Source organism: Gossypium arboreum, chromosome 3, assembly GCF_025698485.1.
Source record: "Gossypium arboreum isolate Shixiya-1 chromosome 3, ASM2569848v2, whole genome shotgun sequence".
Taxonomy (NCBI): domain Eukaryota; kingdom Viridiplantae; phylum Streptophyta; class Magnoliopsida; order Malvales; family Malvaceae; genus Gossypium; species Gossypium arboreum.
Window position 1 is genome coordinate 3,837,871 of NC_069072.1, and position 27,866 is coordinate 3,865,736.

The window sequence follows — 27,866 nt, forward strand, 5'->3', positions numbered from 1 at the left end:
AACGCAAGAGGGAGAGAAATTTGAGTGAATGCTCTCAAGAATTCTTATTGCTTCCCAAAACTCAAGTGTGTTACAATGAAGGGAGAGGCCTCTATTTATAGTTGAGCCTCCCCAAATTACATCAACGGTTAAGATTAAAGGATATCTACAAATTAAATCTCTAAGATTACAAGATCTTATCTTCAAGATTGCATATCATATCAAGATTGTATATCATATCTAAGATTGTATCATATCTAAGATTGCATATCATATCTAAGATTGCATATCCTTAAAGATTATATTTCCATATGAGTCAAGCTTATAGATGGACCTTAAATCTTTTCAAGTAATGGGCCATTTTGATTCGGCCAAATTTTATGTTTCTAATTTTGTACTGGACTTGGACTTTTTTTTTTAACTTATTTCTGGGCCCTGGCAAAATTGAGTGTCTACAATGATAATGTGAATATTCATGTTATTTGTGATTATGTATGTATGGAATGTTAAAGTATATTGTGTGATTTATGTCATATTTACCATTTTCAACATTATATTTGCATGAAATGTTAAAATACGTAGGTTAATTAATCCAATATTGATCTTTTGTAATAGGTTAAATGTATCATCATTTTTTAATTTTTATATTTTATTTAATCTAAAGGAATATTAAAAACAAGGCAATGTCTTTTGTATTTAGGAATTCGAGAAATAGTGCCCTAACATGTTGGGTTGCGGTTTTTCATTTGTCTAAATATCTAAAGTATCCTTTTAATAGATTTTATAAATTACGAGATGATTTTTTTTAGTTACGAAAGTTTATGAATATCGTGTCCAATCACGTTGGATGTGATGTTCGCATTCTTTTGGGACGAAAGAATTTTGATTTTCAAATTATTATGGTTTTAAAAGAGATCTTATTGCTAAATTCTTTCAAGCTTTTGACATTAAGACAAAATTATTCAATTTGGTACCAATTTTGGGCATTACGAGGGTGCTAATCCTTCCTCATGCGTAACCTACTCCCGAACCTGTTTTCTCGTAATTTCGTAGACCAAAATGTTTTATAAAGTGATCCAATCACACTTTAAAAGGTTGGTGGCGACTCCAGTTTTCAAAATACCCTTCGCCTTTTAAAACGAGGTTTCGACAGCTTGGCGACTCCACTGGGGACTTATAAGAGAGTCAAGCCAAGAAATTTATTTTTTGTGTCTTAATGTCAAAAGTTTGGAAAAAATTTACATATATTGATCTTTTTACATATGTTTGCTGCATATGTTTGTTATCTTGTTTCCGCACACATTGCATTTGCATGACCACTGTGGTCGCACCCCTAAGTGGGAGTGAGAAGCTACGCTTTCGTAAGGTTTTCACCTCCGTATGAGCTAGTGGATTGCTTCCGGTTTACTATACCTATGTCTTCGTGAGATTTTCATCTCCACATGGCCATAGGGATATGTGTCCCCCTGAACTAAACTTGGTCTATATGAGCCTATAATGGGTGAGGATCGAGGAATCTGCTAGTTCAGGTACCCTTGCTTTAGAACTGAAACGCATATAGTGAGCTTTAGGTGCTTACCCAAGGGAGCAGAACCTTTAGAAAGCTATCCTTATAAGTGCTTGTTTGTTATACTTTTATATGATACTGACTTACTTTATTTTGCTATCATTGCATGTCACTCAACATTTAAAGGTGTCGATTCACGGTTCGATTTCTAGAATAGAAAGTTTTGTAATGATGAATGAATATCTTGATAAAGTGGAAGAAAATGCCTCTGTTTGTACCTGGTCAGAGAAAACCCAGTTAGAGAAAGGAGATAGTATTACCGAGGGGTATACCTCAGAGTTATGGGATTTCACTCGTATTAATTCGACACAGAATGAGTTTCAAGAGTTGAAAGACATTTTGGCCCAATGGGATGACGAGGCTAAGCAGCTTTTCTATCAGAATTATGGAGATCTTCCCTATTTGCTAAATATCAAGGTGGATAAGCGTCTGTTCCGAGCTATGGTACAGTTTTGGAACCCTGCCTATAGTTGTTTCACATTTGGAGATGTAGACTTAGTCCCTACTTTGGAGGAGTATACGACCTTGCTTCGCTGCCCAAAAATTCGAGGTAACAAAGCTTACGTTAGGGCTGCTAATTCCCTAGCTTTAATGAAGAAATTAATGACGATTACAGGGGTGAGTGAACAGTGGGTCGCAGCTCGAATCCAACAAAAGGGTGATAGCAAATGCATTCCGTGGGCAAGTTTGAGGGATTTGATATTGGCACACCCAGATGTGAAGAAAAAGGCTGATGTCTTGGCTTTAAGTATGTATGGATTGATGATTTTCCCAAAGGCTATGGGGCACATAGATGAGGCAGTTGTAGATTTATTCGATCGAATTAGTAAACAGAACACGCTTGTGCCTGCAATCCTGACCGAGACGTTTAGATCCTTGAGTGCATGTCGGAAAGCTGGTGAAGGTAGATTCATTGGATGTGCACAATTGTTGTTAGTTTGGTTCCACAGTCACTTTTGGAAGGTTGATAAGGTTCCTTGCTGGGTGTTCTTTAAAGACTATTCTCCACTAAAGGAAGCAGCAGCTATACCGAGGAGGGATGACATTACAGAAGAAAGGTGGATAGAAATACTTCGGAACCTACAAGAAGAAGATGTTATGTGGAAAGCCCCTTGGATGACCCCTAGCAAAATTCTTTATCGGTGCGGAAGCTTTGATTGGGTACCTCTTCCTAGAATTTGGGGAGTTGTTGGTTATACACCATTATTTGTCCTAAGGCAATACAATGCGGAGTAGTTTATACCGGTAACACAAGGGCTAGCTCAGAGTGACTTCTCATATAAGGGGGATCACTATAAGAAGAAGATGCGGGAAAATTCCGAGGCTTAGAAGAAGGTTTGTTGCGTGAAGATTCTGACTAAAGGTCCGACGTCAACTCTTGAATACAAAGGGCGGTTTGGTAAGAGGGTTAATGATAGCATCCTTAGACCGAGTTTGGAGGCTGCTCGATCAATAGAGGAGAATTTACGAGTGATTCCATCAGAGTTAGATGTCATAAAGAAAGAGTTCGAAAGGAAGAGTTTGGAGCTTGGAAGAAAGATAGAAAGGCTCGAGGAGGAGAAGATGTACCTAAGTTTAGACGTCGATGTTCAGAAAATCGAGGTTCAAAAAGTAAGGAAAGAAAAGAGGAAGATTGAGGAAGACCGAGATGATTTGAAGACACAGTATAAGAAGACAGAGCTATCATTGAAGAGAGCTGGATTGAGGAAGTCTTCAGAGCCTTGGCAATAAGAGGTTCAAGAAGAAAGAGCCAAAGCCGAGTATTGGAAGAAGAAGTTCCAAGAGATGTAGTCGCGTAATCAGGCCCTAGAGAAAGAGAATCAAGGATTAAAAACTAAGGTAACTGAGCTGGGACGATCCCTTCATCATCACCGAAGTCGTAACTCTACGGTCGAGTTAAAGGCAAGCCTGGATAGGATCGAGGAAATGAAGCACAATATTGGATGGTTGGAAGCAGCACTACATAACTGTGAGCTACGGATTGAGCAGCTCGAGGCAAGAGAAGAACATTTGAAGGGAAAGCTTCACCATTTTCAGGATCAAGTCAGAGATAGGGACTACCTCATGGGAGAAGCTATAGCACAGATTCGAAAGGTTGCTGATCATTTGCAAGACCTGGCGGCGCAAGCTAATGTGTTAAGTACAAAGTATGAGTTAGTGTCAAATAGAGGGCTAGAGTTAGCTTCGTTATTGAATAGGGTTAAAACTTTGGGCCTGAGGGCAAAGGCGTACTTGTAATCCGTTTTGTGTTAAGATTTTTGTTTCTTAAATAACGTTTTCTAAAAGATATTGAATCAGAATCGATATCTTTTTACATTCATGCATCTGCATCTCATCATATCATATGCATCCAAATTTATAGAAAAACTCTAATTAGCTAAAATTAATAGGGAGAAAGAGAGTAAGAGAAAGAAACTCTTGAAGCAACACATCCTTACAGTACACGCGCTAAGTCAAAGAATATGGATCAAAGACTTGAGCAGATTCAGAAAAAATGCAGGAGCAATTGCAGGAGCAATTAGCAAAAATCCAACAGGAGATTAAGGATCAAATGTTGGAAGCTCAAAGGAATATGATGGTTGAGATGGCTCAGCTGTTGAGGGGGACAACGAATAAAGGAAAGGCCCCTATGACTACCACTGAGGAGGATAACGAGGGTCATCCTCCTGGTTTTACTCCGTCTCATGTGCAGACTCAACCTGAGGCATATCCCCAAGGGCCGTCCGTCATAATAAGGCCTCAACAGGGACAAGTCAATGCTGGAATACCCATGAACTTTCAAACTGGTTCGGGATTCAACCTTGGAGACAACCCTGCCAATCCAGTTGTACCTGATCTAGATGTAGCTGAAAGGGAAGAGATGAGACTCAAATCATCAAGGCAATTAGAGGAATGTTGCAGATGGTTAGAGGAGAAATTTAAGGCACTAGAAAATGCTGATAATCGTCAGGGAATTGATGCTAAGGACTTCAGTCTGGTCCCAGATTTGGTGCTTCCCCATAAGTTCAAAATGCCGGAATTCGAAGAGTACAATGGGACTACTTGCCTAGAAGTGTAACACCCCAAACCCGGCCCAGACGTTATGACCGGATCTGACATGCCACATCGAAGCGTTCAAAACATTTTATATTGTTGATCCGAAAAACTTACTTAGTGTTTTAAAAGATAATTTCATTATAGGTTAAAGTGAATGGAAGTCATGCACCGGTAGGAAACCGGAAAAGAGGTGGTGAGTCCATCGGACTGCTTAAGTACCAAGCTCCATTCGGATCCAATCCTAGACATGCATACCGCCATTGCCACACCTTAACGTCATGGATATTTCTAGGAAACCGATTTGATTAAGTCATTTTTAGGAAAAGTGATTAATTTTGGAAAATACTTTCATTGCGGAAGCTTTGCTTGTTGTCGTGTTATTTTGAAATCAATTGTTGTTTTTGAAAACGCGCCCTAAAGCTATCTAATTTCAACAGTTAAAATAAGTAATACCTATCTTAGTAATACATATTAAAACCATCAAAAATAATTAAGTGGCCTTATTACATTTAAAAACCCAAAACTTCAAACGTAAAAAAAAGGATGTCCAGTTCACCAGAAGAAAATCAAACTTTCAGAACGGGTGGCCACTCCAAATTCCCTCACAGCTCCAAGCCCACTATGGTTGGGGATTTCCTGCGTGGATGAAAATAAAAGGGTGAGTTTGGGGAAACTCAGTGTGTAAGGAAAACCCATTCAAAGCCCAAGTCAGCTCAAGCCTATTGGGCCTAAGCCCATTCAGGTAACAGTGGTACTGGACCAGAGCCCTTTTCAGATTCGAAGGCGGACCTTAGCCCTTATTCAGATAACAAGATGGCCCATAGGCTCATTTCAAAATACATGCAACATCAAGTAAACATATGCAAGCCCATTTGGGAGACTACTCAACCCACCAACCACTACACTCCATCCGTACCACCATACACTCCATGTGGGGAATAGCTCAACCCACCCACCCAACACTCCACGATTCTGACCTTTGCTGCTCGATTATCATAGAATTGAGGCAAAGCCTCCAAGACGTGGACAAGCCACTTTCAGTACTTCCTCCGTCAATATCCCAGTCCCATGCATCAGATAATAACAACATGGCATGCAATAAATAATATCGGTCAAACATGCATTTAGGTCAATTTAACCCTATGGGTATTTCGGTAATTTATCTCCTAGGGGTAAAACTATAAATTTTCCACTTTTCAAGGTATTTCAGTAATTTATCTATTTTAGGGTTTTTCATGCATATTCCTACCTTTAACGTGCTACAGAATCACGTACCGAGGGTTCTTACCAAATTAGGCCCGTTGGCCCATCATTCCAATTTTGGCCCATTAAGCCCAAAAATATCGAGGGCACAGAAATCATGCACTTCGCAGTCCAAACATTGCAGCTTACCAAAAACATTAATCGATTTACCTCACGAGCATTCGCACACTCGCAAATCTACAAAATACCGGTTTTCGGCATTTTGGCTTTTGCCGATCTAGACTAAGAAAGAGGGTGTTAGTTACACACCTGTTTGCGACGATATGCTGACGAGATCCACACACGAACCGGCTACAATTGGATTACTAACACGTTAATCTAACTATTCAAATATGAACTACCTATTAAACCCTTACAATGTTCGGCCAACCACACCTACAGATCATAGTAAGCTTATAAGAAATCAATAAGCAACTCATTAACAATTTTTTTGTCAATGTTTACCACATAATCAAAATTTCACTGCAAGCTGTCTTCCTGAGCAACAGTCACTAAATCATTTATAACCGGAGCTAAGAAACTCCAAATCAAGTGCCGTTAATTTTCCCTGAAAATAGACTCATATATATTGTATCCATAAAATTTTTAGAATTTTTGGTTTGGCCAATCAATACCAGATTTTTCTCAAAACTTCGCATGTTTCACTGTTTGACTAATCTGACCACTCTTCATTACGAATCAAATTTCTCATTGTACAGAATTCAAAATATGTTCTCGTTTATTCCATTTGAAACTAGACTCAACAATATTTAATTACATAATTTATTCAGCTTCTAATTCATCTCCCACAATTTATGGTGATTTTCCAAAGTCACGTTACTGCTGCTGTCCTAAGCAGATTTATTACCAAATTCACTCTTTCACACGTAACTTGCATGCATGTTATTTAAACATGTATATCACCAATCAATCATCACATATCTATGATTTTACTTAAGTATAATCTCCATTTCATCATTTTAAAGCACAATATGTTAGCCGATTTTTCCCCTTAGCATCTAAGGCACATGCATGCTCATTTGTTTGGCTCAACGTCACCTATCTTCCATTTTTCATCAAAAGAACATGAAACAACAACCATTTCCTTCATTTTAATTCATGACTAAATGCTCACAACACAACTAAAAACCAAAATATGCTTCAAGAGTTAAGGTAGAATTAAGAAGAACTCATGAACCTCAAAATAGAAGCAAGGTACCAAGAACTTACCTTCAATTTTCCTCCTCCTAATGACCGAATACTCAAGAGCTTTCTCCTCTCCTTTCTCTTCTCTAACTTTCAGCTATGATGAACAAAGATGGACAAAACTTTGTTCTTTTCACCCCTTTTTCTTTTAATAAAACTTCATATTTCATCCATTTAATTCTTTAATACAAAAGACATGAAATTCTTATCATGAAACATTTACCTAACCCATTATCATGAAACATTTACCTAACCCATTATCATGGAATATTTACCTAACCTATTATCAATTTGTATCAATTTGTACCATAAATTATGGATATCAAGTGCACATTTTGTCTACAACAACATGATGGCTGGCCACTTCATGTAAAATGGGAGGTTTGTCGTGCAAATCCTCCTATTTCGCACTCCTATTTATTTGGCCACTTCAATTTAGCCAATAACATTTTCAAACATTTTCACATAGGTTTTATTTCATAATTTCACCCCCTTTTTCTTATGGAACAAAAATTAAATAAAATTGTCGGGTTCTATCTTAAGTTTGGGCTTTCTAGAGGCCCACTAACATAATTAAACCTATGCCAACATTCACAGGATTCCCGAAAATTGGGGCGTTACAACTCTACCCTCCTTAAAGAAATTTCGTCCTCGAAATTTACCTAATCAAACAGATGAGGGTATTGTTGTTGCATCGTCTCTTCGGCTCCCAAACTCGAAGTTTCCCTTCCTTAACTTGTTGAAAACGAGCGACCAAAGACTCATCGTTCAACTATTTTTCCTTAATCGATCCACCAAAGTTGGCCTCACTTGTAACTCACCAGCAGACTTCCATCATCATACAGACTCAGACGAGCAAACATTGCTCTCAGATCAGATACAACTCTATGACTTAGAGCATCGGCTACCACATTAGCCTTGCTTGGGTGATACTCAATCGAATAGTTATAATCCTTAAGCAACTCAATCCATCTCCTTTGCCTAAGGTTCAGCTCCTTCTGAGTCAACAAATACTTAAGGCTCTTATGGTCAGTGTATATAATACACCTTTCTCCGTACAAGTAATGTCTCCAAATCTTAAGTGCAAATATCACTGCTGCCAACTCTAAATCATGAGTCAAATAGTTACCCTCTTGCATTAACACGTAGCCCAAACCCACGTGTGATGCGTCACTATACACAGTAAAATCATTCCCAGACTCCGGCTGAATTAACACAAGTGCTTCAGTCAAAACTTTCTTCAACTTCTCAAAAGCTTCCTGCTGTTTCTTAGTCCATACAAACGGTACTCCTTTCCTTATATGTTTTGTCAGAGGTGCTGCCATCATAGAAAAACCTTCCACAAACCTTCTGTAGTATCCTGCCAGTCTTAGAAAACTCCGTATTTCTGACACTGACCTAGGCGGCTTCCACTCCAAAATGGCTTCAATTTTCCGAGGGTCCACCTTAATCCCCTCAGCAGAGACCACATGTCCTAAGAAGGTTACCTCCCTCAACCAAAATTTACACTTGCTGAACTTCGCAAAGAGTTCATTTTCCCTTAATACTTACAGCACTATACGGAGATGCTCATCATGTTTCATTTCAGTTTTAGAATATACCAGGATATCGTCAATAAAGATGACTATGAACTGATCCAAAAATGGTTGGAACACACGATTTATCAGATCCATAAATGCTGCAGGAGCGTTCGTTAGTCCAAATGGCATAACCAGAAACTCGTAATGACCATACCGAGTCCTGAATGTCGTCTTTTGGATATCTGCCTCCTTGACCCTTAACTGATGATATCCAGATCGAAGGTCGATCTTGGAAAATACAGAAGCTCCTCTAAGCTGGTCAAATAGATCTCCAATTCTTGGCAGTGGATACTTATTCTTAATCGTCAGTTTGTTCAACTGGCGATAATCAATGCACATCCGCATCGTACCATCCTTCTTTTTCACGAATAGCACTGGTACTCCCCATGGAGACACGCTTGGCCTAATGAAGTCCCTGTCCAACAACTCTTGAATTTAACCCTTTAACTCCACTAACTCCTTCGGTGCCATCCTATACAGTGCAATGGACACAGGCGCCGTTCCATGCAACAAATCTATTCCAAACTCAACTTCTCGGTTCGAAGGCAATCCTGGAAGCTCCTCCGGAAAAACATCTTGGAACTCCTTTACAGTCCTAACTTTATCCACTGTCAGTCCCTCCTCTTCTGACTGACTTACAAATGCCAAATAGGCCTCACAACCTTTCCGAATCCACTTCTCGGCTTTTAATGCCGACACCACATTGGACAAATAATCCCTTCGCTCACCTATCACCATAACCTCCTCATCCTTTGTGGTCCTTAACACCATTCGTTTAGTAGCTCAATCCAAGGTCGCTTTATGCTTAACAAGCCAGTCCATTCCTAAAATGAGGTCAAACTCTCCGAACGGTAACTCCATCAGATCTCCAGGAAAAACCTTGCCTTAAGTTTCTAAGGGTACATTCCTATACAGTTTGTCTACCCTAACCGAGTGACCCAAGGGACTTAGTACAGATACCCTACTCACAATCTCATCAGAGCAGTCCAAGTCGTCCATAATCCGTTCTGCGGCCTCCAACCAATATTCCGCCACATTCGGGGTTATACCAGACACGCCCTTAAAGATCTCCGCTCCGTTAGCCCGAAGTCGTTCAGAAATAGATCCCTGAATTTCGTTGCCCGAACTTGCTCCGGCAACCCTTTCCAGAACACGAAGCATTGCCTGTGACAGGGCATCATCCTCGGCGACCCTATCATACGGCCCATTCTCATTCGTCGGTGGTGGTCGTGGTACTCCAGTAGGTATGTGTTCAGAAGACGAAGATCCAGCTTGAGTACTACCTCGGCCTCGACCACGGCTTCTTCTCTGAGTAGCTCTTGTACTCATATCGATATATCTTGATTATGAATTTTTATGCATCAATTCAATATTCCAGTGTTTATTACAGATGTTTTATGAATCAGACAGTAATTCAAAGTTTGTTTTCGCAGAATCGAAGTTTAGCTACAGTTTCAATCTCTTATCAGATTTTCCTATGGTTTCAGTATCATCCTATCTAGAGTGTCCTAGTAGGGTTTCAGTACAGACAGATAATTCAGGAAAATATTTAGAAAAATTTAGAATACTTACAGACTTAAGCCGGAGATTCGGAATGCCACCTTCTAAAGATCTAAATTTGAAAATCAAGTTTTTCGCATTCTTTATAAAATTTTCGCTTTCAAAAATCTTTGTTTTTGTAAACCCATTCCACAACCGAGTTGTTACAACCTAGGCTCTGATACCACTAAATGTAGCACCCCAAACCACCTTGAAGTTATGGTAGGATCCGCATGCCACATCAAAATGTTAAAAAATTCCATTCTAAGTCCGTAAAATCGTACTTGATGTTCAAAAGATTAATTCATTAAAGGTTAAAGTGAATGGAAGTTGTGCACCGGTAGGAAACCTAAAAGAGGTGGTGAGTCCATCGGATTGCTTAAGTACCAAGCTCCTTCGGATCTAATCCTGACATGCATACCGCCATTGCCACACCTTAACGTCATGGATATTTCTAGGAAACCGATTTGATTAAGTCATTTTAGAAAAAGTGATTAATTTTGGAAAATACTTTCATTCGGAAGCTTTGCTTATTGTCGTGTTATTGTGAAATCAATTGTTGTTTTTGAAAACGCGCCTAAAGCTATCTAATTTCAACAGTTAAAATAAGTAATACCTATCTTAGTAATACATATTAAAACCATCAAAAACAATTAAGCGGCCTTATTACATTTAAAACCCAAAACTTCAAACGTAAAAAAGGATGTCCAGTTCACGGAAGAAAATCAAACTTTCGAGCGGTGGCCACTCCAATTCCCTCACACTTCCAAGCCCACTATGGTTGGGGATTTCTGCGTGGATGAAAATAAAAGGGTGAGTTTGGGGAAACTCATGTGTAAGGAAAACCCATTCAAAGCCCAAGTCACTCAAGCCTATTGGGCCTAAGCCCATTCAGTGTGATGGTCTGGACGAGCCCTTTTGAGACATAAAGAACTGGACCTTAGCCCTTATTCAGATAACAGTATGGCCCATAGGCCCATTTCAAAATACATGCAACATCAGTAAACATATACAAGCCCATTTGGGGAGACTACTCAACCCACCAACCACTACACTCCACCCGTACCAGCCATACACTCCATATGGGGAATAGCTCAACCCACCCATTTAACACTCCACGATTCTTGCTTTACTTTGCTCGTCAGTTATCAAATAAATTGAGGCAAAGCCTCCGAGACGTGGACAAGCCACTTTCAGTACTTCCTCCGTCAATATCCCAGTCCCATGCATCAGATAATAACAACATGGCATGCAGTAAATAACATCGGTCAAACATGCATTTAGGTCAATTTAACTATATGGGTATTTCAGTAATTTATCTCCTAGGGGTAAAACTGTAAATTTTCCACTTTTAAAGGTATTTCAGTAATTTATCTATTTTAGGGTTTTTCATGCATATTCCTACCTTTCACGTACTACAGAATCACGTACCGAGGGTTCTTACCAAATTGGGCCCGTTGGCCCATCATTCCAATTTTGGCCCATTAAGCCCAAAAATATCGAGGGCACAGAAATCATGCACTTCGCAGTCCAAACATTGCAGCTTACCAAAAACATTAATTGATTTACCTCACGAGCATTCGCACACTCGCAAATCTACAAAATACTGGTTTTCGGCATTTCGACTTTTCGGCTTTTGCTGATCTAGACTAAGAAAGAGGGTGTTAGTTACACACCTCTTTGCGACGATATGCTGACGAGATCCACACACGAACCGGCTACAATTGGATTACTAACACGTTAATCTAACTATTCAAATATGAACTACGTATTAACCCCTTACAATGTTCGGCCAACCACACCTACAGATCATAGTAAGCTTATAAGAAATCAATAAGCAACTCATTAACAATTTTTTTGTCAATGTTTACCACATAATCAAAATTTCACTGCAAGCTGTCTTCCTGAGCAACAGTCACTAAATCATTTATAACTAGAGCTACGAAACTCCAAATCAAGTTCCGTTAATTTTCCCTGAAAATAGACTCATATATCTTATATCCATAAAATTTTTATAATTTTTGGTTTGGCTAATCAATACCAGATTTTTCTCAAAGTTTCGCATGTTTCACTGTTTGACTAATCTGACCACTCTTCATTACGAATCAAATTTCTCATTGTACAGAATTCAAAATATGTTCTCGTTTATTCCATTTGAAACTAGACTCAACAATATTTAATTACATAATTTATTCAGCTTCTAATTCATCTCCCACAATTTATGGTGATTTTTCAAAGTCACGTTACTGCTGCTGTCCCAAGCAGATTTATTACCAAATTCACTCTTTCACACGTAACTTGCATGCATGTTATTTAAACATGTATATCACCAATCAATCATCACATATCTATGATTTTACTTAAGTGTAATCTCCATTTCATCATTTTAAAGCACAACATGTTAGCCAATTTTACCCCTTAGCTTCTAAGGCACATGCATGCTCATTTGTTTGGCTCAACGTCACCTATCTTCCATTTTTCATCAAAAGAACATGAAACAACAACTATTTCCTTCATTTTAATTCATGACTAAATGCTCACAACACAACTAAAAACCAAAATATGCTTCAAGAGTTAAGGTAGAATCAAGAAGAACTCATGAACCTCAAAATAGAAGCAAGGTACCAAGAACTTACCTTCAATTTTCCTCCTCCTAATGACCGAATACTCAAGAGCTTTCACCTCTCCTTTCTCTTCTCTAACTTTCAGCTATGATGAACAAAGATGGATAAAACTTTGTTCTTTTCACTCCTTTTTCTTTTAATAAAACTTCATATTTCATCCATTTAATTCTTTAATACAAAAGACATGAAATTCTTATCATGAAACATTTACCTAACCCATTATCATGAAACATTTACTAACCCATTATCATGGAACATTTACCTAACCTATTATCAATTTGTATCAATTTGTACCATAAATTATGGATATCAATTGCACATTTTGTCTACAACAACATGATGGCTGGCCACTTCATGTAAAATGGGAGGTTTGTCATGCAAATCCTCCTATTTTGCACTCCTATTTATTTGGCCACTTCAATTTAGCCTATAGCATTTTCAAACGTTTTCACATAGGTTCTATTTTATAATTTCACCCCCTTTTTCTTATGGAACAAAAATTAACTAAAATTGTCGGGTTCTATCTTAAGTTTGGGCTTTCTAGAGGCCCACTAACATAATTAAACCTATGCCAACATTCACAGGATTCCCGAAAATTGGGGCGTTACAAGAAGCCCATATCACCATGTTCTGCAGGCGAATGACTGGTTATGTAAACAATGATCAATTATTGATCCATTGTTTTCAGGATAGTTTGGTTGGGGCAGTGGCTAGGTGGTATAATCAATTGAGTCGCGCAAGGATCGGTTCTTGGAGAGACTTAGCGCAAGCCTTTATGCAGCAATATAATCTTGTGACTGACATGACTCCTGATAGAATCACTTTGCAAAATATGGAAAAGAAGCCTAATGAGAGCTTTAGGCAATATGCACAGAGGTGGAGGGAGGTTGCCATGCAAGTTCAACCACCGCTCTTGGAGAAAGAAACTACCATGCTGTTCATCAACATTTTAAAGGCCCCATTCATTACCCACATGATTGGAGGTACCACCAAGAGTTTTGTCGATGTAGTTATGGCGGGAGAAATGATTGAGAACGCCATAAGAGGTGGCAAGATAGAGGGGAAAGCTACTAAAAGATCGGCCTCAAGAAGGAAGGATAATGAGGTGAATAATAAGAGTAGTTATAATTCAAAAGCGGTTACGGTTAGTCAGCCCAGAGTAACTATGGTTGGGCAACAAGATTCTCAAAATCAGGGATCTAGTTCGAGACAGAATTCTAAAAAGGTCTCATTTACGCCTATCCCAGTGACGTATCAGGAGCTTTATCAAAGTTTATTCAATGCGCATGCAATAGCCCCTTTTCATTTGAAACAGTTACAACCCCCATATCCCAAATGGTATAATGCAAACGCCAAAATGTGAATACCATGCGGGGATATCGGGGCATTCAATTGAAAATTGCATTGGTTTTAAGAAAGAAGTGGAAAGACTAATCAAGATGGGGGTCGTAAAATTTGACGACACCCCTAGTACAGAGAACCCGTTGCCAAATCATAGTGATCAAGGGGTAAATGCAGTTGGGGATACGGATATGAGAAGGATTAAAGAGGGCGTGTCTGAGGTGAGAACGCTGATGAAAATGATTTGGGAAGAAATAGTGAAAAGAGAGATGATAATCTCTAAAGAGATGAATAAAGGAGTAAGAGACTACTGTGAGTTCCATGCTAAAGAGGGGCACGAGATCCAGGAATGCGACGAGTTTAAGACCTTGGTACAAAGCCTTATGGACAACAAAGAGCTAGAATTTTATGAAGCTAGCTCAAATGAGGGACATATATGCACATTAGAAGGTGCACCGAAGAATCAAAACCGGCCGAGGATTATTATTTCTTTACCAGGAAGTAATGAAGTTGAAACACCAATGGTACCGAAAGTCATCATTCATAAACATGTTTCCTTTCCTTATAAGGATAACAAGAGGGTACCCTAGAATTATAACTGCCATGTGTCAATACCGGAGAAGGAGGATATAGCTAGTGCTTCTAAGGAAGCTCAAGGTGAGGGTTCTCACGCACGTAGTGGGAAGCGCTACGATGCAGAAGGCATTGGAGTTGAGCCTGCAAAAGCAAAAGCTTTAGACAAAGGAAAAAGGACCGAGACACTGGTTAATGAGCCAGTGAAGGAAGAAGAAGCCAGAAAATTTTTAAAATTCTTAAAACACAGTGAGTACAGCGTGGTTGAACAATTGCACAAACAACCAGCTCGTATATCAGTGTTGGCTTTGCTTCTAAGTTCAGAGGTACATCGAGAAGCATTAATGAAGGTGCTCAATGAGACTTATGTTACTAATGATATATCCGTCAACAAGTTGGATCGATTGGTTAGTAACATAAGTGCTGACAATTTCATCTATTTCAATGATGATGAAATCCCACTTGGTTGCATGGGATCAGCTAAAGCTTTACACATCACCACTCGTTGTAAGGGGTATACCCTGCCAAGTGTGTTTATTGATAATGGATCAGCTTTGAATGTCTTGCCATTATCGACATTGAACAGATTACCCGTAGATAGTTCTCACATGAAAACATGCCATAATCTAGTGAGAGCATTTGATGGCACGGAAAGGAAGGTCATGGGAAGAATCGACATTCCTTTGATGATTGGGCCAAACACGTATGAGGTGGACTTTTTAGTGATGGACATCAAGCCCTCTTACAATTGCCTATTGGGGAGGCCTTGGATACATTCAGCAGGAGCGATGCCCTCATCTCTACACCAAAAATTGAAGTTAGTAGCTGATGGACGGTTGGTCACTATAAATGCGAAGGAGGATATTATAGCGACAGTTACCAGTAGTGCACCTTATGTAGAAGCAAATGAGGAGGCAATTGAATGCTCTTTCCGTTCATTAGAATTCGTCAATGCAACATTCATTTCAGAAGGGAATGAGGTGTCGGTGCCCAAGATATCTAGAACTACAAGGACGGGTTTGCAAATGACAATAGGAAGAGGAGCCTTACCAAGAAAAGGATTGGGAAGATATCTTTAATGAGGGATTCAAATTCCAGAGTTAAAGGAGAAGAGAGACCGTTTTGGTTTGGGTTTCAGGCCAGATCAAAAGTAAAGGAGGAGGGAAATGGAGAAGCGTCAAGAAAGGAGAATGGCGTGTTTAAGCGGAAAAGAAGTAGAGTGGGAATTGATGACGTTCCCCCATATATCCCAAACCTTTGTATCAAGAGGGATAATTCACCCTAAAGGAGGGTTGCTTGAAGAAGGAAGTTATTATATCAATGCTGTGCATAATGAAGAATTTGGACAAGGAAACCTTGAGGGCATTCGCCCTTATGAACCAGAAAGCTCTTTAAACAATTAGGTTGCAGAAAAACTTCCTGTAGTTTTTACAGATTCTTCAGAGTAATTTTCAGAACAATCTTATTGCTCTAAAGCCTAGGAGTAGTAAGATTTCTTTTGTAAAATAGGCTCATGTTCGGATATTTACATTTCAATAAAATGCAACTTTTGTTATCAATTCAAGTGAATATTCTTTTATATCGTTCAATATTCTTTTGACATTTAAATTCTTTCAAATATTTTCCATTTCATTCATAACATATAAATAAATTCATTCATTCTTTGTACATTCTTTCGTACCCCACAGGCCCCTAGATATCAATGACATGAGCACTAATACTACGAACCCTAGACTCTCTTTTGAGCAAGACACGTCTCTAGAAGAACTTGAGGGTTTAGAAGATGACAGGGATTGTGATATGTCCCCAGATCTGTTGAGAATGGTGAAACAAGAGGAGAAACAAATCCTACCCTGTAAGAAAGAGGCAATAGAGAATGTAGCCTTGGAGGAAGGGAAGGAGGTGAAAATTGGCACACATATTGCTAAGGAAACGAGGCAAGGCTTTGTTGAGCTATTACAGGAATTCAAAGATATCTTTGCATGGTCATATGAGGATATGCCAGGTTTGAATACTGATATTGTGGTACATCGTCTCCCCATAAGACAAGATTGCAAGCTAGTCCAACAAAGATTGCCTGGTATTGTGCTAAAAATAAAAGATGAAGTCAAAAAGTAGTTTGATACTGGATTCCTACAAGAGGTTAAGTATTCAGAATGGATGGCCAACATTGTGCCTGTCCCTAAGAAGGATGGGAAGGTACGAATGTGTGTTGATTACAGAGATCTGAATAAAGCTAGCCCAAATGACAACTTTCCTTTACTGCACATCAACACTTTGGTGGACAATACAGCGAGATATTCATTGTTCTCCTTTATGGATGTCTTCTCAGGGTACAATCAAATAAAGATGCATCCTGAGGACATGGATAAAACAAAGATGCATCTTGGGGACATGGATAAAACCACCTTTATAACATTGTGGGGCACCTTTTGTTACAAGGTAATGCCCTTCGGGTTAAAGAATGCAGGGGCAACATACCAAAGGGCTATGGTGACTTTATTTTACGATATGATGCATAAGGAGATTGAGGTGTATGTTGATGACATGATTGCTAAATCTTGAACAGAGAAAGAACATATTGAAGTTTTGAGGAAGTTGTTCCTGAGATTAAGGAAATTTCAGTTGAAGCTTAATCCGGCAAACTGCATCTTCGGAGCTAGGTCGGGGAAGTTAGTAGGTTTTGTGGTCAGCGAAAAGGGAATAAAAGTTGACTCAGACAAGGTAAGAGCCATACAAGAATTGCCTCCACCACGTACTCAGAAGGAAGTTCGGGGTTTTCTTGGAAGATTGAATTATATTACCCGGTTTATTTCACAATTAACCGAGAAATGTGATCCTATATTTCGACTTCTTAGAAAACACAACCAAGGTACTTGGGACAAGGAATGCCAGAATGTTTTTGATAAGGTTAAGCAATACTTGTTAAACGCTCCAGTGTTATCTCCGTCTAGTCCAGATAGACCATTAATTCTGTACTTATCAGTGTTTAGTAATTCTATAGGATGTGTGTTTGGCCAACATGACGAGTTAGGAAGAAAAGAGAAGGCGCTATATTACCTCAGCAAGAAATTCACAGAGTGTGAGATGAGATATTCACCAATTGAGAAATTGTGTTGTGCTTTAATCTGGACAACTCGAAGGTTGAGGCAATATATGTTATATCATACGACTTGGCTAATTTCAAAACTTGATCCATTAAAGTACATGATGGAGTCAGCAGCCCTAAATGGAAGAATGGCAAGATGACAGGTACTGCTTTCAGAATTTGACATAGTCTCTGTAAGTCAAAAGGCTATAAAAGGGAGCACGATAGCAAAATTTCTGGCAAGCAGAGCACTAGAAGATTATGAGCCATTAAACTTTGATTTCCCTAATGAGGATTTGATGTACGTGGTAGCTATTGAAGAACGTCCATGGAAGATGAACTTTGACGGCACATCCAATATGGTAGGAAATGGAATTGGGGCAGTCTTGGTATCCCCAAATGGTGATCATTATCCATTTACATGTAAATTGGATTTTGACTGTATGAACAACATCACCGAATATGAAGCATGCATCATGGGGATTAGAGTGGCCAAAGAGTGAGAAATTAGAACTTTGGAAGTATATGGAGATTCTGCGTTGGTAATTTACCAGCTTAGGGGTGAATGGGAGACAAGGGACCCCAAATTGATTAATTATTGACAGGTAGTTTTGGGGTTACTTGAAGAGTTTGATAACATCACTTTCAATTATCTCTCACGGGACAAAAACCAGATGGCAACCGCTTTGGCGACATTGGCTTCCATGATTAAAGCAAATAAATAGAAGGATATGAAACCAATTCAGATAAGCATTTCAAAGGATCCAGCTCATTGTTGTAACATCGAAGAAGAGGAAAATGATGACCATCCTTGGTATCAAGATATATTACGGTATGTGAGAAATCGTGAATATCCTGAGAAGGCAACTGAGAATGAAAAAAGAACTTTGAGAAGGTTAGCCTGTGAATATGTGCTAGATGGGCATATCCTTTATAAAAGAAGGAAAGATTAGGTATTTTTGAGATGCGTTGATGCTGTAGAAGCTAAACAAATCCTGAAAGAAGTACATGAAGGAGTTTGTGGTACACATGCTAATGGCTTTACGATGGCAAGACAAATCATGAGGTTTGGATACTATTGGTCTACTATGGAAGGAGATTGTATTAGTTATGCTAAGAAATGTCATAAATGCCAGATATCTGGAGACAAGATTCATGTACCACCTTCACCCTTACATGTTATGACCTCTCCATGGCCCTTTTCCATGTGGAGCATGGATGTCATTGGGCCAATATCGCCAAAAGCTTCGAATAGGCATCGTTTCATTTTTGTGGTCATTGACTACTTCACGAAATTGGTAGAGGCGGCTTCTTATGCTAGTGTCACCAAGTCAGCAGTAGAGCGATTCTTGAAAAAGGAGATCATTTGTCGGTATGGAATGCCTGAGAGGATCATATCAGACAATGCATTGAACTTGAACAACAGCACGATTGATGAAGTATGTAGCCAATTCAAGATTAAACATCATAATTCATCCCCATATCGCCCAAAGATGAATGGGGCAGTGGAAGCTGCTAACAAAAACATCAAGAAGATAGTGGGGAAAATGACTGAAACCTACAGAGATTGGCACGAGAAATTACCATTTGCACTCTTAGCCTACCGAACATCTATCAGAACCTCTACTGGGGCAATTCCTTTCTCGTTGGTTTATGGGATGGAGGCAGTGTTACCTATTGAAGTTGAGATACCTTCTCTTCGAACTTTGTCGAAAATAAAGCTAGATGAAGTAGAATGGATTCAATCGCGATATGACCAATTGAACTTGATTGAAGAAAAGAGGCTAAGGGCTATTTGTCATGGTCAGATGTATCAGAAGCGAATGATGCGAGCTTATGATAAGAAAGTTCGTCCAAGAGAATTTCACAAAGGGGACCTTGTGTTGAAAAAGATCATTCCCATACAAAAGGACTTTAGAAGAAAATGGATGCCGAATTGGGAAGGGCCGTATGTTGTGAAGAAGGCTTTCTCTGGTGGTGCACTGATTTTGACAGAAATGGATTGTAACAGCCTAATTTTCAGTGGTGTCGGAACAGTGATTCGAGATTACTAAATTCGACAAATGAGTAGGAAATATTATTAATTTAGTGAGTATAAGTTAAATGTGAAGTTAGGAAAATTTTTGAAATAGTGAAATGTACAAAAAATATATATATTAAAATAATTAGAATTGAAAACGAGGTATCGAGACCTCGAGAATTTAAAATCGAGCCATAAATATTTTTATAAATATTTATGGAGTGTTAATAAGTTAGTATTAAAGTTTCGCCAAGAAATTTTAAAGTACTGATAGCTAATTGAACAAAAAGGACTAAATTGTATCAAATGCAAAATTGTTGAAAATGATTAAATAGCTTAAATGATAAAAGAAAGAGGGTTTAAAAGGCAAATAGACCCAAGGTCTATTTGGGCTGGACGATAAGAGCATGAAATCACCAAGAAAATAAGGGCAAAATTGCAAAATTGCAAAATTTACTTAATAAAGCTAGGACTAAAGTGGAATTCTAGATTTCTCTTTATTTTTCTGCATTATCATCAGCAAAAACACCATGGAAGACTTCCCTTAAGCTGGTTTTTCATATTTTTACTGCAAGTGAGTTCAATTCTTGATTATTGCTTGAAATTTTTGTGTTTTTGTGACTTTTACAACTAGGTCCATTTCTTGAATTCATTAGTTCTTGATTCTATGAAAGAAATTGAAAGTTTCTATGAATATGTGCTGGAAGTATATGATGATTTGATATAGAATTAGAGCTTTAAATTGTTTATATGCTGATTTTATTGAAAGAATTGAATAGAAAGTGAATGTTTGGGACCTAAATTGTAAAAGAGTTTGAAGTTAGAGTTTTATGTGGAAATTCTGAATTTCAATAGTTATGAAATAACTTATAATGTCTAGGAAAGTATTAATTGAGAAAATTAGTTTAATTGAGGGTTAATTAAGTAAGGACTGAATTGTATGAACTGTGAAATTTGGGGCAAAATGAAAATCAACATTTTGCACTAAAACAGTTTTGGACAGAAGCAATAGTCTAACTTTGAAAAAATCTCCAAAAATTATAGAAATCTAATTAGAGGATATGAAATTAAATCTTATTAAGTCTAGTTTCTTATAGAAGAAACGTTGTAAGCAATGGAATTGTAAATCATGAGATATAATAAGTTTTGTGAGACAATGTCAGAATGATTTCGGGTTCCCCTGTTCTGACTTTGGAAAATCATCAAAAATTGGAGAAAAATAATTAAGCGATTAAATTTATATGTTTAAAATCCTTAAAGAGTCTATTTTCAATAGAAATAAGCAGGAATATCATCCGAATCTTGTACGATGAGATAATTAATTCTTAGTGAAGAAGGGTCGGAAATGTCAGACAGTAGAACATGGGCAACTTTAAAGAATAAACTGTATTTATTGGCTACACCAAAAATTCTGAAAATTTTATGGTAATAAGATAAGTAAGTCTAGTTTCAGGGAAAATTAGCGGATCTTAATTTTGAGTTCTGTAGCTTAATATATAAATAATTTAGTGACTATGACGCAAATGGCCAGTTTTGAATATACATAAGTAAATAGTGAAATTATTGATAATGTTACTTGTTGCATGTTATATAAATTAAGGATGCAGAATGGAGAGGAGGAGGAGGAAAATATGTATGAATATTCAGCTAGCATGGCTAATTTGTATGTTTTAGGCTCATGGACTAAATTGAATAAAAGTAAAATTTTATGGGCAATTTTGTAAAAAAAATGTTAAAAATGACCAATTTGCATGAAATGGATTATTTTATTATTTAAATTACAAAATTGAATGAAATTATTAATTTAGCTCAAGATCAGGGAAAAACATGTTTTAAGGATTAAATTGAAAAGTGTTGAAATTATGGAAAATTCAGACATTTTATAGAATTCATAGGTTGTTATCAATTTGTGTGAGAATAACAGCTGGAAATAAGGATTAAATTGCAATAATTTTATTTTATTTTAACCAAGGATGAAATCATCATTAATTAAAAGTTTAGGGGTAAAATGATAATTTTGTTTAGAGCATTAGTTGAATGTATTATAACATGAAATAAATGAAAACGACGATCAAATTTCTTTATAAAGATCTGGATGACTTGAATACGAGACTTGAACGTGGAAAAGAAAAGATATCGGATTAATGAAATATCTGATAAATGAATCGGTAACTCCGGTAATGCTCCGTAACTCTATTCCGGTAACGGATTTGGGTTAGGGGCGTTACATTTATTGGTATCAGAGCTAAGGTTTAGTCAGTTCTCGGACCAAACGTAGCATATGTGAAGTCTAGAAATACATGCCATTATATAACTTGTGATAAGATAATTTAATATCTTCCAGCTCTGATGATATTTATTTTACTTAAAGATAGAGATACTTTCCCAACCGAGCTAATTACGATAATGTTGAAAGCGATACTCAAATATGTTAGCAAAAGTAGATTATGATGAGTCGGAACTCATAAAGGTATGAATAAATGTTATATTTAAATTTATGTGTATAGTAAGTAAAATTTTAAGGTAAGTATCAATATTGAATTAAATTTGTATGGATATATGTGATTGATGTGGAAATAGAATTTTGGAAATATGTTATATTTGAAAATTTTATTGATTGGGAATGTGATGAAATTGATATGAATATGTGATTAATTGAAATGTGTATTGATTGGAAACTAAAAAGTGAATTGAATACCCTATTAACTGTACCGGACTGAGTCCGATATAGTTGGCATGCCATAGGATTTTGAGAAGGGATTTGGAGATAAGATTTGGATATGCTGATGTTTATATCCTTCAGATTTATCCGAAGAGGCACTTTGTGCTATTTTGGTGTGTTTTGGATGGATTATATTATTCTGGTGTGTTTGGGAGGATTATATGATGCTGGTGTGTTTTGAAGGATTATACCGGTGTGTTTTGGTTGGACATTTTGGTGTGTTTGGATGGAATCCGTGTATCCGCTAAAGTCCAAGTCTTGTTAATAGAGGTAAATATGAATATTAAGTGAAATTGAAATGAGAATTGAATTCCCTATTAACTTGTCGGACTAGTCGGATATAATTGGCATGCCATAGGAACTGGAAGTGTATGGGATTTGTCGGCTTTACTGATCAGGCACTTTATGTGTCATATGTCAGGCACTTATGTGTCGTATTCTGATCAGGTACTATGTACCATTTTAAGCACAATGTGCCTTACTGGTGTGTTTGGTTGGATCCGTGTATCCGTCTGAGTCCGAGTTATGTTAATAGGGTTGAGTAAATGAAATGAGAAAATCGAATGAATTTGATCGATTAAACTATAGAAAGTGTGAAAAAGTGGAATTATGAAAAGAAATGTGAATTGTGAATTGAAATAGAGATATGAGATTGAAAGCTTGAACTAGGTTCATGAATTGATTAAAGATAATATAGATGATATATGATGCCATTTGATGAAAGACTATTGCCGAGATATGAAATTAAAGCATAATTAACACATATGACTTATATTGTTACATGTTTGATGTCTATTATTTATTATAGTATTTATAATTTGAATTATGGTAATACCATGAATACAAACATACTCAACGACGATTATATTACTATAATTCAAATTATTTATTATTAAATGTTAAATTTAAATTATGTATATGGTAAGAGAAGTATGAGTTAGTGATATTGAGATATTTGAAATGTGTTTATGATGAGAAGGAACTTAGAAATGTAAGAATAGAAGTTCATGATATGTATGTGACAATGTACGAAATGAGATAATCAAAAGTTGAGAAATGATGAAACGTGAATGAAATGAAAGTTTATATTGTGATAAACTTATCTATGTTTGTGTGGCATTCATATGATATTATGTGTCTGACTTGTTTGGTTAAGTAAATGCTATGAGTAAATTTACTCAAAATTCATGGAATGTATGTTTAAGTACACTAGTTTGAAATGGATAATTGAAAAGTTCGTGTAACATAATCATGTATGTTAATTTGTTTGAAGTAAATTATGTAATTGTGATGATATGATGTTGATGATAAACGCTAAGTTATATGTGTGTATTTATGAGAACTCGTTAGAGGCTTTACGACCTCACCCTCTTACCAATGTAGTATTTTATAATGAAAATTTACAAAAAATGATAATTGAGTAGTAAAGATGTCTGTGTGTGATAGTTACAGTTGAAACGAATATGATCATCTTTTCTGGGTATTCTATATATTCTTTTATCCTCAGAGATATATGTGTGTGGTTGTTCAGTCTCTGGTGGAGTTCTGATATTTTGAGAATGCTAGTTAATTATGATGTTAGACGAAAGCCCTATTGGTCTGATCGGTTTATGATCATCATTTCTTCATCTTCTTGGAATTCTATTTTAATATGTTGGAAATGAAGTTAATGGTAAAAATTTATGTGAGACTATTCTTATGTTTCTACTGATTATGATTTTGTTTTATACATGCGGGAAATATATTATCTTTGTTATGATGGAAGTCCAGAGTCGGTAAGCAGTGGTTTTCTTCTGGCTTTCTTTGAGAAATTATCAAGATCTTTATTATCTTCTTGTGAGTTAGATGTACTAGTGATTGCACGAGCGTTACATAATATCTTTGAGTTCATGTTCAGATGTCTATTTGTTAGCAAGTAAGCCGAACATTAAGAACATTTAGGATTATTGCAGTCAATGATAATACTAGTGTGTTATGAGATAGAATGACTATAGATTTCGAATTGGGATTGTCATTAACATCGGAAAGGAAAATGTTATTTAGTTTATGGTTGTTCATTTGACAAAGAAAGATCTGTATGATCATTTCAGTAGGTACAGAGTTTTCATTTGACAGATCAGCTGAGTATATGTATCCCTGAGAGGGTAATTTAGAATTTTGACAGTATGTTCCAACATTGTGTTCTAGAGTTCAAAGGTGAATGGAAAAAGATATTCGAGGTTAAATCAAATTGTGATTCTGAGAAGTTAGTAAAGGTGTTTTATGAGTGTTGAAAGCAACTTCTTCTGGTAAGATTTTCGGGGACGAAAATCCCTAAAGGGGGGAGAGTTGTAACAGCCTAATTTTCAGTGGTGTCGGAACAGTGATTCGAGATCACTAAATCCGACAAATGAGTAGGAAATATTATTAATTTAGTGAGTATAAGTTAAATGTGAAGTTAGGAAAAATTTTGAAATAGTGAAATGTACAAAAAATATATATTAAAATAATTAGAATTGAAAACGAGGTATCGAGACCTCGGGAATTTTAAATCGAGCCATAAATATTTTTATAAATATTTATGGAGTGTTAATAAGTTAGTATTAAAGTTTCACAAGAAATTTTAAAATCTCGATAGCTAATTGAACAAAAGGACTAAATTGTATCAAACGCAAAATTGTGGAAAATGATTAAATAGCTTAAATGATAAAAGAAAGAGGGTTTAAAAGGAAAATAGGCCCAAGGTCTATTTGGGCTGGACGGTAAGAGCATGAAATCACCAAGAAAATAAGGGCAAAATTGGAAAATTGCAAAATTTACTTAATAAAGCTATGACTAAAGTGGAATTCTAGATTTCTCTTTATTTTTCTGCATTATCATCAGCAAAAACACCATGGAAGAGTTCCCTTAAGCTGGTGTTTCATATTTTTACTGCAAGTAAGTTCAATTCTTGATTATTTCTTGAAATTTTTGTGTTTTGTGACTCTTACAACTAGGTCCATTTGTTGAATTCATTAGTTCTTGATTCTATGAAAGAAACTGAAAGTTTCTATGAATATGTGCTGGAAGTATATGATGATTTGATATAGAATTAGAGCTTTAAATTGTTTATATGAAGATTTTATTGAAAGAATTGAATAGAAAGTGAATGTTTGGGACCTAAATTGTAAAAGAGTTTGAAGTTAGAGTTTTATGTGGAAATTCTGAATTTCAATAGTTATGAAATAACTTATAATGTCTAGGAAAAGTATTAATTGAGAAAATTAGTTTAATTGAGGGGTTAATTAAGTAAGGACTGAATCGTATGAACTGTGAAATTTGGGGCAAAATGAAAATCAACATTTTGCACTAAAACAGTTTTGGACAGCAGCAATAGTATAACTTTGAAAAAATCTCCAAAAATTGTAGAAATCTAATTAGAGAATGAATAAAATATGAAATTAAAGCTTATTGAGTCTAGTTTCATATAGAAGAAACGGTGTAAGCAATGGAATTGTAAATCATGAGATATAATAAGTTTTGTGAGACAATGTCAGAATGATTTCGGGTTCCCCTGTTCTGACTTTGGAAAATCATTAAAAATTGGAGAAAAATAATTAAGGGATTAAATTTATATGTTTAAAATACTTAAAGAGTCTATTTTCAACAGAAATAAGCATGAACATCATCTGAATCTCGTACGATGAGATAATTAATTCTTAGTGAAGAAGGGTCGGAACTGTCAGACAGCAGAACAGGGGCAACTTTAAAGAATAAACTGTACTTATTGGCTGAACCAAAAATTCTGAAAATTTTATGGTAATAAGATAAGTAAGTCTAGTTTCAAGGAAAATTAGCAGATCTTAATTTTGAGTTCTGTAGCTTAATATATAAATAATTTAGTGACTATGATGCAAATGGACAGTTTTGAATATACATAAGTAAATAGTGAAATTATTGATAATGTTACTTGTTGCATGTTATATAAATTAAGGATGCGGAATGGAGAGGAGGAGGAGGAAAATATGTATGACTATTCAGCTAGCATGGCTAATTTGTATGTTTTAGGCTCATGGACTAAATTGAATAAAAGTAAAATTTTATGGGCAATTTTGTAAAAAAAATGTTAGAAATGACCAATTTGCATGAAATGGATTATTTTATTATTTAAATTACAAAATTGAATGAAATTATTAATTTAGCTCAAGATCGTGGAAAAACATGTTTTAAGGATTAAATTGAAAAGTGTTGAAATTATGGAAAATTCGGACATTTTATAGAATTCATAGGTTGTTATCAATTTGTGTGAGAATAACTACTGGAAATAAGGATTAAATTGCAATAATTTTATTTTATTTTAACCTAAGGATGAAATCGTCATTAATTAAAAGTTTAGGGTAAAATGATAATTTTGTTTAGAGCATTAGTTGAATGTATTATAACATGAAATAAATGAAAACAACGATCAAATTTCTTTATAAAGATCCGGATGACTTGAATACGAGACTTGAACGTGGAAAAGAAAAGATATCGGATTAATGAAATATCTGATAAATGAATCGGTAACTCCGGTAATGCTCCGTAACTCTATTCCGGTGACGGATTCGGGTTAGGGGCGTTACATGGATGGGAAAAGTTTACCCAATCCAGTGAATTCAAACTCAGTCAAGAAGTACTTTGTCTAAAGAGAAGGGAAGACAAGGTGAAAACCCATAAAAGGGCGCTTTGAGACTTCTAATATATATATATATGGAGAGGCCAAGGTGAAAACCCATAAAGGGCGCCTTGAGACCCAAGGGGTTTGAGTTGAAAACCTGAAAGGGCTGCTCAAATTTTGAGAAGCATACAGTGACCTTGCTATACCAGACCTGATGAGAAGTGAAGTGTGTTACATACGGGGGATCAACGAAGTACTTTGGATCTTCTAAACTCATGATGTTAAAACTCAAAATAGTCTTCATGGAATTTGTACACAGAAGCTCAAGCTGCGATATGTTGGACATCGAATTTTTGATCTGTTTATTATCTTTGGATTCTTTTTCTTCTCAAAGATGTTTTCAGATTAATTTCCTATTGTATTTTGATGATTTATCTAACTATTCTCAAGGTTAAATCATTTTTCTTTCATTACTCATAAAGAGTGTTGCGTTGAAATAATAATTGATGAACTAAATATTTTTACGAACGAAGTTTTGCATATTACTCTGGAAATCTCTAGAGAATACAAGAAACTAAAACAGGACAATTGTTTGAAGAATTCCTATGAGTAAATGTCGGAGGTACTCGAGGAAATTTCTTTCCAAAGGATGATTGGATAATTCAAACGATTCAATCGTGGGAGAGGATCGCCTTCAGCAGGTTGTAACGTTAGGAGAATGGTATAATAGGACC

General features: G+C 36.5%; 1 protein-coding gene and 1 long non-coding RNA gene across 3 annotated transcripts; one reads left to right on the plus strand and one right to left on the minus strand.

The window, feature by feature from the left end:
- Positions 1-4,974: 4,974 nt before the first annotated feature.
- LOC128290231 (uncharacterized) lies at positions 4,975-7,254 on the minus strand. 2 transcript variants are annotated; one of them, XR_008279883.1, is made up of 3 exons: positions 7,055-7,254; positions 6,095-6,136; positions 4,975-5,218 (listed from the first exon to the last, which is right to left on the minus strand). It is a non-coding gene; the product is annotated as an uncharacterized LOC128290231 (long non-coding RNA). The 2 variants fall into 2 exon arrangements; XR_008279884.1 differs by lacking the exon at positions 6,095-6,136.
- Positions 7,255-14,212: 6,958 nt separating this feature from the next.
- Positions 14,213-15,766, plus strand: LOC128290490 (uncharacterized). The gene is made up of 3 exons (XM_053026139.1): positions 14,213-14,638; positions 14,738-15,215; positions 15,318-15,766. The coding sequence occupies exons 1-3, from the start codon at positions 14,213-14,215 to the stop codon at positions 15,764-15,766; spliced, it is 1,353 nt and encodes a 450-aa protein (XP_052882099.1).
- Positions 15,767-27,866: the final 12,100 nt, after the last annotated feature.